At 38.9% G+C, this 15,782-nt stretch overlaps 1 protein-coding gene across 1 annotated transcript in view; it reads left to right on the top strand.

The window, feature by feature from the left end:
* The window catches only part of LOC134540319 (beta-alanine transporter), a 203,210-nt gene extending 192,360 nt beyond the window's left edge, over window positions 1-10,850 (top strand). Inside the window, exons 8-11 of the mRNA XM_063382981.1 lie at window positions 2,117-2,295; window positions 5,354-5,532; window positions 8,549-8,605; window positions 10,330-10,850. Coding sequence (XP_063239051.1) covers window positions 2,117-2,295; window positions 5,354-5,532; window positions 8,549-8,605; window positions 10,330-10,504 — 590 coding nt within the window. The 3' untranslated portion in view covers window positions 10,505-10,850. The remainder of the gene's footprint in view (window positions 1-2,116; window positions 2,296-5,353; window positions 5,533-8,548; window positions 8,606-10,329) is intronic.
* The last annotated feature ends 4,932 nt before the right edge of the window (window positions 10,851-15,782 follow it).

A 15,782-nucleotide genomic window follows, 5' to 3' on the forward strand; every position in this document is an offset into this window, starting at 1 on the left:
CTGGGCGGAACTTACTTGTGGCAGTTGAAGTGTTGCGGCCAGAGTCCAGGCGGTCTTGCAGTCTCTCTGCGCTACTAGATGTGCCGGCCCACGAGGGCGTCGAGCGCCCCACTCTCCGACATATGCACATCCTCAGGCGTCACAAAGTAGACTGTTTCGTGGCTCCGACGATCAGTTCCACACCCGGGCGCCGCGCATGCTCAATGCGCGCCACTCGCGCATCCAAAAAAAAAACGCACCGTAATTCTGGTACGAGTCCCAGCACAGTGTGGCACACCCACGCGCACACTTCTCGTACACTTCCGGTACGCCGTTCCTTCGTTGGTAGCACCCCTACTCTGTTTAATAAAAATTATAAAAAAAATACAAAATGGCGTCATTAAAAAAAGTTTTTAATTGCATGCAAATAATTCTCCATGGTAGCGTTATTCTCCATGGTAGCGTTAAACGTCTAGCGCAACCTTGTTGGAAGTCGCATTAGAAGTGTAACTTCAAAAATATTTCCGTTAAAAATGACAATATTTTTGAGAATCAAATCAGCACAAGCAAAGAAAGTAAATTACTAAAACTAGTAGATATTGAAATGAAAACACAAGTGTTGAAGCGTGCCATCCGCCTCAGTATAACTTCTAACACGCGTACGTAATTACACGCAGCCATTTTTTTTTCATATCGTTTATAAATAAAAAATTTAATTTCCCAATGCTCTGAAAAACTCATATTTGTAGGATTATGGGGGGGGGGGGGGTTACCCTCACAAATTTGTGATATAATATATAAACTTTTGTATTGACGATGGTTTTGGGGTCTATAGACAATGAAACGAATAGCTAGATAAAAATTTCCCTAAAGTTACACCATGGTAACGTCTACAATAGGTAGTATTTCTTTGAAATCTACCCAATAATAAGGTACGTCCTAAAACACGATATTAGAATAATTCTAATGAAAATTAGTTTTCATAAATTTTGCTAGGGAGTGAGGCCTTTGCAAGTCCAAGGTTTTTTAAAATTAAAATGAAGGTTGGTTTAGGTAGGTCAGTTGGATAGATAATAAGAATATTCGTTGTTGAATAATTAAAATCTCTCCCCCCCCCCCCCCCAAAAAAAAAGGGGGTTGTCTGTAAAGTAAGTTTACGGACGATAATTTTACGTGATAACGTCATAAGAAAACAATGATGAAAATTTGCATACTTTTTAATTTTCAAATATTATTTACAGTTATTGCAAATTTAATTTAAATATTTTTTTAAATATAATCACAAACAATTAGTTAAAAAGCCCACCTTAACCTGTTTGATATTATAGAAGATTTTCCCGCACGGTGGTTGGCCGGTTGTTGTACGCTCGGCTCAGGCGGAACGTGACAATTTTTCGTGCGTGCAACCGGCGTACATCGATATAGGCATAAGACGTTATCACGTAAAAAAAATCTAGTTAATTTTTTTTTCTGAGAAAGTAGGTTTTCGCACATTAAGGTTATCGTAAATAATATGAAAGGCCGGTTGGGTGGTTAGGTCAGCGTTATTACCCTCTGACCTCGGTGATCATAATCTGTGTAACTCTCGGTTAGAAGTGCTCAGGCACAGATCCAGACGAGAGAAAGAGCGTGTTTGCTGTGCCGCTGAGGGAAGCCTTCTTTTCACAGACGAGAGAGTCAAACTCCCGATCGTGCATCTTCGGTTTTTTTTTTGTTCATTGTAACTCATGATAACTAAATGGTCAATTAGGTTAGGTTAGCTACATCATAAATACTTTAAAACATCGTGGACGTTTGATTTGGTTAGGACAGCTACATTAAAGACCTACTGTGAAATCATGTAAACGGTTTTCCCAGCCCCGAGATGGCTACATATTAAAAAGTTATTTGCTAAGCAACCACAAAATGATTTTACAGTATTTTTTAATGTAGCTATACTTACTTACCTAATCTAACCAACCATCCACAATGTTTTAAAGTATTTATGATGTAGCTAACCTATCCTAATCGACCGCGAAATGTAATGCCACACCGGTTTATACAATGATATGGAACGGGAATAAAAAGCGAGCATGAACTTCGGGCGTGTCTCTCTCGTCTGTGAAATGAAGGCTTCCCGGGCCGCTGCTGTGCGCAGACTCTAGCGTGACGCTGGCGCTGTACTGCGTGGGCAAGATGGGCATATCGTCGTCCTTCGTGGTGCTGCCCCTGCTGGCCTCCGAACTGTACCCCACCGTGGTGCGCGGCCTGGGCATGAGCGTCAGCTCCGTGGTGGGCATGCTGGGGCCCGTCTTCATCCCGCTCGTCAACTACCTGGTGACTCTCTCTCTCTCTCTCTCTCTCTCTCTCTCTCTCTCTCTCTCTCTCTCTCCCCGCGTTCATTCCCGCGTCTCTCCCATACGTTCCTTGGAAAGTTTCAGAGACGTCACAGAGTTTCTGATATGTTCCTTGCAATGTTTCGGAGACTTTGCAGAGTTTCTGATACGTTCCTTGAAATGTTTCGGAAACATCACAATTCGTTTTCTGATACGTTCCTGCAATGTTTCGGTGACTTTGCAACATTTCTGATACGTTCCTTGCAATGTTTCTGAAACATCACAAAGTTTCTGATACGTTCCTGTAATGTTTCAGAAACATCACAAATTGGTTTCTGATACGTTCCTGCAATGTTTCGGAAACTTCGCAAAGTTTATTATGAGGTTCCTGCAATGTTTTGGAGACATCGCAAAGTTTCTGATATGTTCCTGCAATGTTTCAGAAACATCACAAATTGATTTCTGATACGTTCCTTGCAATGTTTCGTAGATTTTGCAAAGTTTCTGATACGTTCCGGCAATGTTTCGGAGACATCGCAAAGTTTCTGATAACGTTCCTGCAATGTTTCGGAGACATCACAAATTTCTGATAACGTTCCTTGCAATGTTTCGGAAACATCACAAATTGGTTTCTGATACGTTCCTTGCAATGTTTCGAAGACATCACAATTTGTTTTCTGATACGTTCCTTACAATGTTTCAGCGACATAACAAAGTTTCTGATAACGTTCCTTGCAATGTTTCGGAGACATCACAAATTTTCTGATACGTTCCTGCAATGTTTCGGAAACTTCGCAAAGTTTATGATGAGGTTCCTGCAATGTTTTGGAGACATCGCAAAATTTATGATACGTTCCTGCAACGTTTTAGAGACATTGCTGCAGTGTTTCAGAAGAAAATAGTGTTTCAGTGTATCCAGGCCCCGATTTACACATGCGCCAAACGGGCATTTACCAGAGTGCCAGTTTATGAGAGGCGGGAGAATACCATGTGCGAAAAAAATAGGACAAAAAATTAAGGGACGGGAAAAAAAGTATTTAACGTACGGTAATGATTTTATTTTCAAAATTAATGTCAAGGGGAAATGCTAGTTTGTACCAACTATTGCAGCGCGCTTTAAAATATTAGGCCTTAAAAGAAATATTGTGGAAACATATTTAAAAAAAAAATGTTTAACAATACACAGTACCTATGTTTTATTTCGGTAGTTATAACAGCCGTATTAAACAGCAACAAAATTTATTAAATTTAAATGAGAAAAAAAACTACAAACAACCTATGTCTTTTAAAAACCTTCGTTGCATCGTGTTCCTTGAATTTGTGTAATTTAATGATGTTTTGGGATGGACATGTGAAGGAAAGGGTAGGTGGCTAAATATTACCTGCCCCTTGAAATCGGGGCCTGAATGTATTGAGTGTCTTGATTAAAATTGGAAGTCATCAGGGACACTTGCCTGATTGTAAAACAAACTATTTTGTTTAACATACACTCTTATGGGGAAAACAAAAAGAAAACTTTTTTTTACTGCTGTTTTTATCAGCGCCTTTTTTTTCCTGGAACGAATTAGAGCATTACTTTTGAGAGGCGGGTGTATTCCAAATTGTAACTACGTAAAGTAAGCCATCAGCAAGTATTATGTTTGTAGGGTTTTCATTTATGTCACACGGGTGTTCAAAGAGGCTTAAGAGGATGCCTCCCATTTCAGGTCACGATTTTATATTTATTGCAGAACTGAAACTTTTTAGTTTTAACTGCAATGTCACTGGCTACTTCATGATATGGTTTGCATTTATATCACAAAAACGTATTTCATGTTTCTTGGCTGTCAAAATCGTCACAAATTTGAGAATTTTCAAATGCCAGGTAAAAATTAATTAATATTTCCTGAAAGAAATTCCAACCCATTTCTTGAAGTAGCCGGTAGCATTGCAGTTAAACCTAAAAAGTTTCAGTTCTGCAATAAATGAAATTCTCCTTATTCGTACAACACAAAAACGTTGAAAATGTACCTTTGGCAGCTAATCACACAAAAAAGTATGCGCTGTATATATATTTTTTTCATTTCGTGAAAGTTACACAGTTGAAAAAAGTCCGCAAGTTTATCTGTAATTACTGTGAATATAAAATCTTGACCTGAAATGGGAGGCACCCACGTAATGTGATGGGACCTCCGAGATGAGAGTGGGCTTTGGAATCACTTGGATTTTGACTCGGGCACTCGTGGGATCTGTTTTGAAATTCAGGCAGTGCTCAGTGCGTGTTTGTTTGCGAGATGAGATGAGGAAGTGCGTTCGTGTAAGTTGTCCTTGAGGGAGGACTGGCCCTCCCCTACCTGCAGACGATTCGGAGGGGTAGGAGGGGTGGAAGTTAGGGAGAACTTCTACCACGCCCCACTCTTCTTCCAGGACCATCCTTCTATTCCTGTAATCCACCTGCTTGTAATAATGCATGACCTTTGCATCCCGCATGTATGTGCCCAGGGTTTTCCCTCTGTCTATGGAGGTTTTACCTGGGCCCAACTTATATAGTTTTAGTCTAGAATTAAGAGTGAGGGGAGTTAGTGGGCGAAAACGTCTGCCATGGCTGGCCAATCCCCTCATAGCACATGATGCACGCGACCTTTTCTGCGTGGTTAAAAACCCGCATGTTTATAGCGGTATAGGGTTTGTCCTGAGACGCACTTAGTCTTCCCTACCTAGACCCCTCCCTTACACACTTAGTTTTAACTTAGGTAAGGAGAAAAAAAACGAGGGGTTGTAAGTCAGGGAGGGAGGAGCTGCGCGGAACAGAAACGTACAAAGGTCAATTACTGAGTTGTCGGGCTGTAGTTCTGAAGTCGGTGGCTCGATGGTTGCAAGTTTTTTCTCGGACTTGACTCACCTGACTCTGCAAGCGGCCCTTGACGTGATGGGACCTCCGAGATGAGAGTGGGCTTTGGAACCACTTGGATACTGTACTCGGGCACTCGTGGGATCTGTTTTGCAATCGAGGCGGTGCTCAGTGTGTGTGTGTGTCTATGGGAAGATGAGGAGCTAAGTTGTCGCGTTGTGCCGGCGAGGGCGAGGACATGCTGGCGCTGCCGCTGACGGTGATGGGAGCGCTGCTGGTGGCCGGCGGAGCCTGCAGCCTGCTGCTGCCCGAGACGCTGCACCAGCACCTGCCGCAGAGCCTGCAGGACGGCGAGGAGTTCGGCCGGCGCTGGGGCTGGCGGGACTGCGTCAGCTGCTGCCCGCCGAGGTCAGTCCGCTCCCGTCCGCTCCCGTCCCCTGTCGTCCCAGCTTACAAACACACGAGATAGAATCTTCTAAGTCATACCTGTTCTAAGTTGAGTGGTTCTAAGTTGTGATGGTTCTAAGTTATGAAGTTTCTAAGTTGTGGGGTTCTGCGTTGCGTGTTTCTAAGTTATGAAAGTTCTAAGTTGTGTTTCTAAGTTGTGATGGTTCTAAGTTGTGTGGTTCTGCGTTGCGTGTTTCTAAGTTATGACAGTTCTAAATTGTGTGTTTCTAAGTTGTGATGGTTCTAAGTTATGACGTTGTTGTGTGTTCCTACGTTGTGTTTCCAAGTTATGTGTTTCTAAGTTATGATCGTTCTAACTTATGACAGTTCTAAGTTACGTGGATTTTTGCGAGGTTTCTAAGTTATGCCTGTTCTAAGTTATGATCGTTCTAACTGATGACACTTCTAAGTTACGTGGATTTTTTTTCGAGGTTTCTAAGTTATGACTGTTCTAAGTTGTGTGTGGTTCCCCGCGTCGGACGCTCCCGTCCTCCTGCGTGACTTCTTCCCAGCTCACACTGCGCACAACAACAAGCACAATAACACAATTTCATTTTATCTTTTACATGGTTTGGACCAGTGGTTCCCAAACTTCATCAGCTGGCGACCCACCTTTCCTCATAGGGATACCTCCACGGTCTATCGGTCCATGGTGGAGTATAAAACCTCATTGTATCGTATCCCTTCCTTGTGTATATATAATTTACCATCAAATATATATATATTAAGAGCATAGATATACAGGCTAATTATAAAGTCCGTGAAACATTTCAAAAAATAGGTACAGTGAAATGGCTAAGAATTATGTAACAAATTATATACCACGTGAAAGAAAAACTCTCAAAGTTTTTTTTTTCCCCCACTAGTTATAAATGTTCTATGTGTCCACCTTGCGTCACACGACACACATCTAATCGATAGTCCAATTCTGCCCATACCCGATCAAGAATATCAGGAGTGATGGTAAGAGCAGCTGCTACGATGCGATGTCTCAATTCGTCAAGGTTCTGTGGTAGAGGTGGAACATAAACACTATCATTGATGTATCCCCACAAGAAAAAATCGCAAGGTGTCAAGTCTGGTGATCGTGGTGGCCACGGGAGTAGCACTTGGTCAGCGGCCGCCCCACGGCCCATCCAGCGATGTGGCAACGTCTCATTCAGATAATCTCGTACCACATTGTGCTAATGAGGTGGAGCACCATCTTGTTGGAAGATGAAGTCCCTGCTATCAGCTTCAAGTTGTGGCATAAGCCACAATTGCAGCATGTCGATGTAGGTGATACCAGTGACAGTTCTCTCAGCGAAGAAGAAGGGGCCATAAACTGTCTTGTTTGACATGGCACAGAACACGTTAACTTTAGTCGAATCTCGGACGTGTTCGAGAGTTGCATGTGGTATCTCTGTCCCCCATATGCGTGTGTTGTGTTGGTTGACTCTTCCTGAGAGATGAAAAGTGGCCTCATCACTGAATATTAATTTGCTTGCAAATTCATCGTTTTCAAGACGGTTCTGCATGACAATGCCGAACTGCAGTCGGAGCAATTTGTCATCGTGGCTGATGGCTTGCAGAAGCTGCAATTTGTACGGCTTCACTCTTAATCGCTTACGAAGAATTTTCCACACTGTTGGCTGAGGGATGTTCAATTCTGCACTAGCCCGATAAGTTGACTTCTTGGGACTCCGCACCATCACGTCCTGCACACAATCCACTGTCTGTTGTAACACGCCTAGCAGACTCGACCGTTTTGAGTCGCACAAACAGCCGTCTTCCTCGAATTTCTTGTACCACTTCATTATGCTATTGTAAACTGGTGGTGTTTTGTTAAACTTGCCACGGAAAGCTCTTTGGACACTCACAACCGATTCGCTACGGGCGTATTCAAGCACACAAAAGGTTTTCTCTACCTGTTTCGCAGCCATTTTCAGCAACTACATGCACTAGCGCCCCTATCGGTTGTTTTTTTAAAATAGCTTTTTGGCGCTACATTCAAAAAAAAATGTGAGTGTTGTTCTTTCACGTGGTATATAATTTGTTACGTTATTCTTTTCCATTTCGCTGTACCGATTTTATGAAATGTTTCACAGACTTTATAATTATCCTGTATATATGCTCTTTTAAGCTACCGATTGATTATTGATAAACAATTTGTGTTCTGATTTGAAAATGGTTGTAGCAAAACAGTTATTTATTTAACAACAGATAAGTGTTTGCACAAAATTCTATTTGTTTCGATTTTTCTTATATTTTTTGATGGTTCATTCGATGGTTTCTGATAGTTTTAGGATCGAGTCGCGACCCACCTGTAACCTTTCCGCGACCCACCGTTTGGGAACCGCTGGTTTTAAACAATACATTAAAACATTAATGTGCTCCCATTTTCTTAATAAATACATAGTATCATCTCGAGAAAAAAATGCATTTTATTTTTTTGCAAACGTGACCGTAGTCATGTGTTGTAAAAAATGTACAATACCTTGGTGCACACTGAAAAAAAAAAGTTTAGTTTAGCTAGTATTAGAAATTTAATAATTTCATAATTTATAGTGATCGTTCAACTAAAGTTGATACTGATATTTAAACCAAGGCCAGTCTTAAATCTATTATGTAAGGTAGTTAATTTTTCACTGGCATATTTCCTTTAACTATAATTTTGTTATTAAAGCTAAGATTATTATGTTTTTAGTATATTTTAAAAACTTTCTCTTACATAAATCATTTTATATTAAGTAATAGTATGTATTTTTAATATTTTTTTTAAATTCTGAAACAAAATAATATATTTTTTTCGTTTTGAGAGTTGCAAACATGACTCATTTTTAGTTTGGCAGAAATTAATTTACAAATGTGTTTTCATTTTTTAAAAGAATTTTTATTCAGGTTTATTAATTTATATAATATTTTGAATTGTTATTTTTAGTTATTTTGTATTTTTGTCATTTTTGATAAACAAATAAAATACAGATTTATTTTGCAGAGTTGGCGACCTTTCTTCCGAGGATAAGCCCCAAATGGCGGAGTCACCTCTGCGGGGGTGAGTTCACACGTACTTTGCGAAAACTCTTCGAAAACCATTTTACTTGACTACATAATGATAAGGAAGCAAAATCATCCCTTAGTGTGTTATACAGTAAAAATACTTTTCCGACAATTGCCATACTATATGACAAGTTCAAGGGAAAATCAGACTGGGTAAAGAAGTTCCAGGCTCAGTTTGGAGGTATTCGAGTATCTTTAACGTTTCTTAATCTGAGAGTATACCAAGTAATAAGAGATATATAACATAGCAGTGGTCTTAAATCCAGGTGCCGCAGACAATGTTACAGCAAGAATTGTTCTAGCTTACCTTCACGGTAAGAGACGAACTGCGTCTATGAAAAAACATCGAATAGTACTATAGTGACTTACGACGGTCTATTGTACGCATTTTATAATTGATTCAAGAAATATCCTTACGAATATAACTTCATATTTATTTTTTCCTGGAAGAATAGGTATGCCAACATATACACGAATTGTAATGTCAAAGTAAAAATGAAACATTTTTATTCTATCATGTTTTAATTTATTTTTTTCCATTAATTCCGTGAGGCGATTTTGGCGACTTTTCGAAACACCCCCCCCCCCCCTTTCCCACCCTTGGTGAGATGTCGTGAGATTTGGATCGATCCCCTTCCCAACCAATCAAACGTGAGATATTTCAAAATGCGAATTTTTAGTGTAAATATATGTTAATCTATGCTTGATTACGTTGGATTTATTTTAAAAAATCATAATTTGCTTAATTATTTTTATTTAAGACTAGTGTTAAAGACAACGTAATCTAGAATCACATTAACAAAATCGAAAAATAAAATACTTAAATAGGAACTACCAAAATTCGTAAAAGAATATTCATTCTAATTCATGTGTGGTCCCGAGGGTGACATTTTGGCGTTCGCATAACCGCGATGAATATTATCGTGTAGGATTCAGCCATATTTTAGTGGGGGGAACATGTGTCACTTAATTTAACCCAGTTTTCTTGCGATTTTACACTTTTATCTTGCGGGGGAAAAAATTAAGTGACAATTGGCTCGACCCCTTTCCCAGTCACGCCTCAGGTAATTCATGGACGCGCCGGACCAATGGCGGCTCCAGGAAGACTTCTCGGGCAGGGCTCTCACACAACAGGAGGATGCAGTTAATAATCATGACATTGCCCTTGGTATATTCACAAAATATATTGGTCTCAAATACCGAAGTTTAGTATTTTTCGTACAAATTATGATTGAAAGAAGAGTTTAGCACATTAACGAAAGTATTTAAGTTAGCATTAATATCCCCTACAGAGAAATAAGAAGTAAAATTTGGGCTCGGAAGGGGCTGTCGCCCCCTGCGCCCTTCCATCTGGAGCCGCGCTTGCCCCGCACGTAGACGTGGGACGGACCAGGGGCATAGCCGGGGGGAGGAGGGTTAGGGGTTCAACACCCCCCCCCCCCCTAGCACCAAATATTTATTTAAATTTCTTATTCATCACTTAAACAAATTTCATATTAAAATTAATAAAACTTTGACCATAAACAATATTTAAATTTAAGTACCGAAAACTGCTAAACTAGCACTATTTTACACCTTAAAATCCAAATTTTCCCAGGGGTGGACCCCCGGACCACCCGCTTTAATACGGGGGGAGGGGGGCCATGCTTCTTAACACCCCTCCATACACTAATCCCGGCTACGCCACTGGGACGAACCATGTCGCTCGCCTGGTTGCAGGCTGGTGCTGCGAGGCCTCGCCGCCGACAAGAGCCGCCCCCCGCCCGGCTCGCCGTCCTCTTCCCCGGAGGTGACGTCACCGCGCGTGGAGGCGGCGGCGGCAGTGCGGACCGCCCCCTCCCGCCCCGACAGCCCGTCCACGCCCGAGGAGACCATGAGGATAACCGTTGTCTGACGAAGGACGAAGAGCTTTCTGCCCTCGGAGCGCGGTCCGGAACGCAGAAGAACATTCCGGAACAGCGCGGTCCAGAACGCAGAAGAACATTCCGGAACAGCGCGGTCCAGAACGCCGAAGAACATTCCGGAACGTTCCGCCCGGACGTGTCTCGAACTTTCGTTGTACAGGATGTTCCACGTCCCATCACGACACTTATTATTGGAGCCGTTTCTATTTACGAGGAAGGAAGGAACGAAAAATTCCGAACCATTTGCAGGATTACTGTCTAGAAACGAATTCTGGAATGGTTTCCTTCTGTATGTTACACTTAAAAAAACAAATAAAAAAAACATGGCCTATTAAATGTTCTTCCATCTAAGAAAATATGCGACGTTGTTGAACTAGTGAACCATGTGCACTTGTTAACTTTCATAAGAAATTATTATATTTGAAGTTTGCGTTAGCAATGTTTAAAGTCTATTTATATTATGTTTGATTTATGTCTCTTCAACGACCTTAGACGTATGGCTAGCAGCCTTATTTGGCAAAAATTATTTGATCGAATAGGGCTATTTAATTGCTAGCGTGACAATTATGTTATGAAGTGCATTATAGGGCCTACAACAAAAGTACAATTAATAATTGTTTTACTTGCCAAAACGCCTGGTGAAATATTATTAAATTTGTAAACCATTATTTTACTAAAAAAATTGTTTATAAAATATAAAACCATCATTATTCTGTGTAAAAGTGAGTATATTTAATGATTTTCAGGACAGCCATTGTATTTCATAACTGTATTTGCATTCGAACAAGTATTTTGCTACTATGTACTGGAAATAATACGCGATTCTATACTATTTGCAATAAACATCATGAAATTTGAATTTATTACTTCCTTCCTAGTTTCCTGATTTTATAGGAGACGTAAAAATAAGGAGCACTCAGAGAAAACCAAGAGAAGTCTTGAAATGCCAGGTCAGTGAATACATGTAGATGTATTAGTATGCTTACATATTTTATATTATAATATGCCTAGCATATTTATGTATGTTTTATGCATATACCTCCTTGTAACATATATAATCTAAGCGATTACAAAGGTGCTTTCAATGTGCTTCAGATTATTTCTGAGAAAACAATCCGTGCATGAAATTGTATTCACAGTTTCTCGTTTGACTGGCGAGTTCCTATTCCCAAATAAGAATTTACAATATTTTTTATCATGTCAAATTCAAACGAAATCAGATACATTGCTGAGTATATTACTATGCCTTGAGACAGCTGAGAAACACTTATCATGAAAGACGAACTTCCTTCTCCTTGATGTATATCGAAGCCATCCTTCTCTTGCGATCATGAGTGTGCATCCCGCATCCCACATAAAAAATAAATATTATTTATCTCAACACAATATGTGGCGCCATCTGTTGGCAGGAATAAAAACTACTTGCATTAAGTTTTTTTGTTGATTGTGCTTCCAAATGCCTTTCCTTTTAGTTGATCATGCTTTCAAATTTAATCCACTTTTAGGAATATCCGTTTTTTCTTAGGCAAATATATTTTGAAGCATTTCGAAATTTAAATGTAAGACTGTTTAGGGTTTTTTCATTCTGAAATTATTTATTTAAAACTTTTTGGCGGAATTTGTTTCCTAAAAACTGAAAATGTTGGATATTTTTGGCGAAGTTTGTCAAATTTTAGCCAACTGTGAGTCATATTTCGGCAATTTTTTAAGTTCAAGATCATCCAATTTGATCGTCGCGTCGAGACGTCATGATGGTCAGTCATTGACTACTCCATCGGCAATCCTGAGCATGGAATCTGGCGCCGAACCGCCATTAACATACCACTTATATGGCTTTTTTTATTCTTACCAAATAATGTACGTCATACTTAATTCGTTCCCGTTATTAGTTATTTTTTTCAAACAAATCAAAACTTACCACCATCTCACCCCCTTTAAAGATGAATTTCAATAAATGAAAAAAAAAATCAAGACCTAAATTTACTTGCCATTTGTTCTTTCTTCTTTTTTAACGAGTTCTAACACATTTATAAGTGTTCATATTTCGTTTAAAAACCTAATTTACTCTTTTTACTCCCCTTGTGAGTGGTTGAATTTCATAAAATGATAAAATAGTGGTTAGTAGTATTTGTATGTTTATTATTACTACCCAATATAATTCTTATTTTTCATTGGATTCGGAAATATAATTATTCAACTCCAAGCCAAATTTAAACCCTTTTTGCCCCCTTAGGGGTGGAATTCTGTTATTATATATAGTATAGTTTTTTAAGTTAACCAAATACCTTACTAATGTAAAAAATTTAATCAAAATCCGCCAAGTATGTATTTTCAATGGATTACCAGGGGTACCGCCCTCTGACGTCACAGTGTCACGTGACCCACGAGAAAAAAAAGGGGGGGGATGAACTGTGTGAAACAAAGCAAGCAAGCGCTGCCTAACGCTACTTTGGCCCTCAAGGAAACATTAACAATTTTTTTTTTCGTTCAAGCGTACAATTAACGGTACAATTTTGTTTCGTGCCTCGTTCTATGAGTTCATGTCTTACCCCTTAAATAGAAATTCACAAACCTAAAAACAAAGTTTTAATAATGCAAATTAAAGTTTGCAGTGACGATCGCACAAGTACAATTCTCAGCGCACGTGCGTATGTGCTATAGAACCTTCACGCTGCAGATTACAGAAAATTTGATTGCTACGTTAAATTCTCAAAGAAGAATAAATAACATTTTAGTTCACATCACCTAAGAAACTAAATCTCTCCCCCCCCCCCCCCCCCCCCCGCTCTAACAAGCAAAAAACTTCAAAACAGATCAAATGTATGTAGGCCTACTAGAACATGGTAAGAAAATTGCTTCATGTCCGAGAACTATTTAGGTACTAAACAAAGTTTCATGTTTTTTTTACGGTCTATTAATATTTAGATAAATGAAAATCAAACACTGGAAGTAAGATTATAATTATGTGTTTATACGGACAGCATAAAGGGCCTGCCACATTCGCACAGTCACGTTTTGCCTACTACGTAATTAGATGTAACAAAACTCGGCAATGAACAAAACCAGTGTGGCAAATAAGTTTGCAAAGTTTGTAGGTATTCATTTTTTCTAGATCCTATAATTATGCAGAGCATAAGCCCTATAAAAACACAGCTAAATCGTAAAAATTGTACACGTCAACACCTGTAGCGTTGCCTAGGAATGGTAATTATGGAGGTTTGCGGAGATAACTAGAGATAGTGAGAAATTTATATTTTCTGAGTTCAACGTTACAACGATTATAACTATTATATTATTTTTAACATATTTCTCTTTTTTAATGGTTTTACCTCGTCATTTCCCTGGACTTTAGTGCCCTCCACACTATTGAGTGTTTCGGAATACAGTCTGAATTTTGAAACGCAGTTTTATTGGAGAAAACAAAGAACATTATAACTCAAATATCCGTACTTTTTTGGGTTTTTTTTTTCATGGAAAAAGCCAGGACTCTTGGATAACCTTATCTAATTATGCGAGTGCCTGAGAATTCACAATGGACAGTGGGTAAAAAAATCAATATTTTGTAGTAACATTCGGTTCTCAGTAAACAAAATTAGAGCAGGCAACAACTTTGAATTATCAGAAAACGCTATATAAGTGAAGAAGAAAATTCCTGTGTGACGGGAATTCACAACCATTATAAATACGATTTTGGCTTTAATTTTTTGTACTTTAGAATAAATTACAATATATTTTAGTTTTGGTTATAACTTTATTTCAAAACGAATAAGGTTTTTCTGAAATATTTACTGGCAATTTATTTTGCAGTTAATTTTTTTTTTAAATTATGCCAATAGTTTCCATATAATCAACACAAATACTTCAACACTTCCACGCAAAAGTAAATCAAAACTATTTGTCAAGCTATAACGTAGTATGCTTGAGGGGTTTCTAAACCTTTAGGTTTCTCCTCTCCACAAACAAAAATAAGTATTGCCTTTTCGTTTACTTTAACCATAGAAAAATACTTTGACTTGGATAGCTACAGGCTTTCACAAACACCTCCTTACCGCGTTCCACTATCCACATATCGTTATAATACGTGGAAACATGAAACCTTTACGCTTTTTTAAAGCCTCTTGCTTCCCGAGTCCTCGACAAAGCCAAAAACTTAAACCAACTTCGAATGAATTCAATTTATTGATGATTTTGTCCACGACAACACTGTCAACATAACTTATTCCATTATATTTGGCTGTTTGTTTATAATCTGTGTCCCATACTCGACAGTGGTGCGTCACCCGGCCGTTACTTGAACTACTTGACAAACAGTCAAACAGACGTACTAACATACATAAATTTTAAAAACGCTATTTTGGAGTTATAAATATTTCCAATATATTTATCATAATTTCATTTAATAACCAGAAGTTTACCTTGAACAGTTTTATTATTTGTAAGGATATTAAAACTCGCTCATTAGATTTCGCGTAATGCAGGCTTATAAGCAGACCAACAAACAGAAGGAATGGTGGCATTTTAACTTGTAGTTGCATTGAGCTGAAAAATTAACCAATTCTGGCGATACCTCCTCTGTGGATCTTATAAACCTAGTATTTCGAATACAAACTTATCTTTCAGCAACATATTAGATTATAGGTTACAAGGTTGTGGCATTGCAGTGCATAATCCGTGTTGAAAATGTACACCTCCGCTCTGCTCATAAGCGCCTGATACTTTTAAATCATACGGCTCGCTCAAAAAGTTTTTCGACGACGGGCTTGGTTGGTGGTTTTCTTTCGTCCGGTCGGTACTGAGTGAGAACTTTTAGATGTATTAGGAGATTATGAGTTGCAAGGTGGTGGTGGCATTCTGCATAATCAGTGTACACCTCCGCTCTGTTTATAAGCGCCTGATACTTTCAAATGAAATGGCTCGGTCAAAAACGTGTTCCGATATTGATAAACACTGAGAACATTGATATATCATTAACATAAATAACAATAAAAACTAAATTATCAGTCGTTCCAGAACACTTGGCAGCGTTAGTCATAACTGGTCAGTGGAGCCTGAGAATATTGGACGGACATGCTTTCTGCTGTTTATTTTTTTGTTAAAATTTTGCTGTTTGTGCCAGTGTGTATTAGGAGATTATAAGATTATGAGAGGTGTACATTGTTGTGTATCGTATATGTATTTACTGTTAATAATGTACACTCACCTCTGATCCTAACAGCCTTATTTATACCATCATATTTAAAAAGATCCCTTAACAAATTTCAGATTATG

This window comes from Bacillus rossius, chromosome 16 (assembly GCF_032445375.1).
Source record: "Bacillus rossius redtenbacheri isolate Brsri chromosome 16, Brsri_v3, whole genome shotgun sequence".
Lineage (NCBI taxonomy): Eukaryota > Metazoa > Arthropoda > Insecta > Phasmatodea > Bacillidae > Bacillus > Bacillus rossius.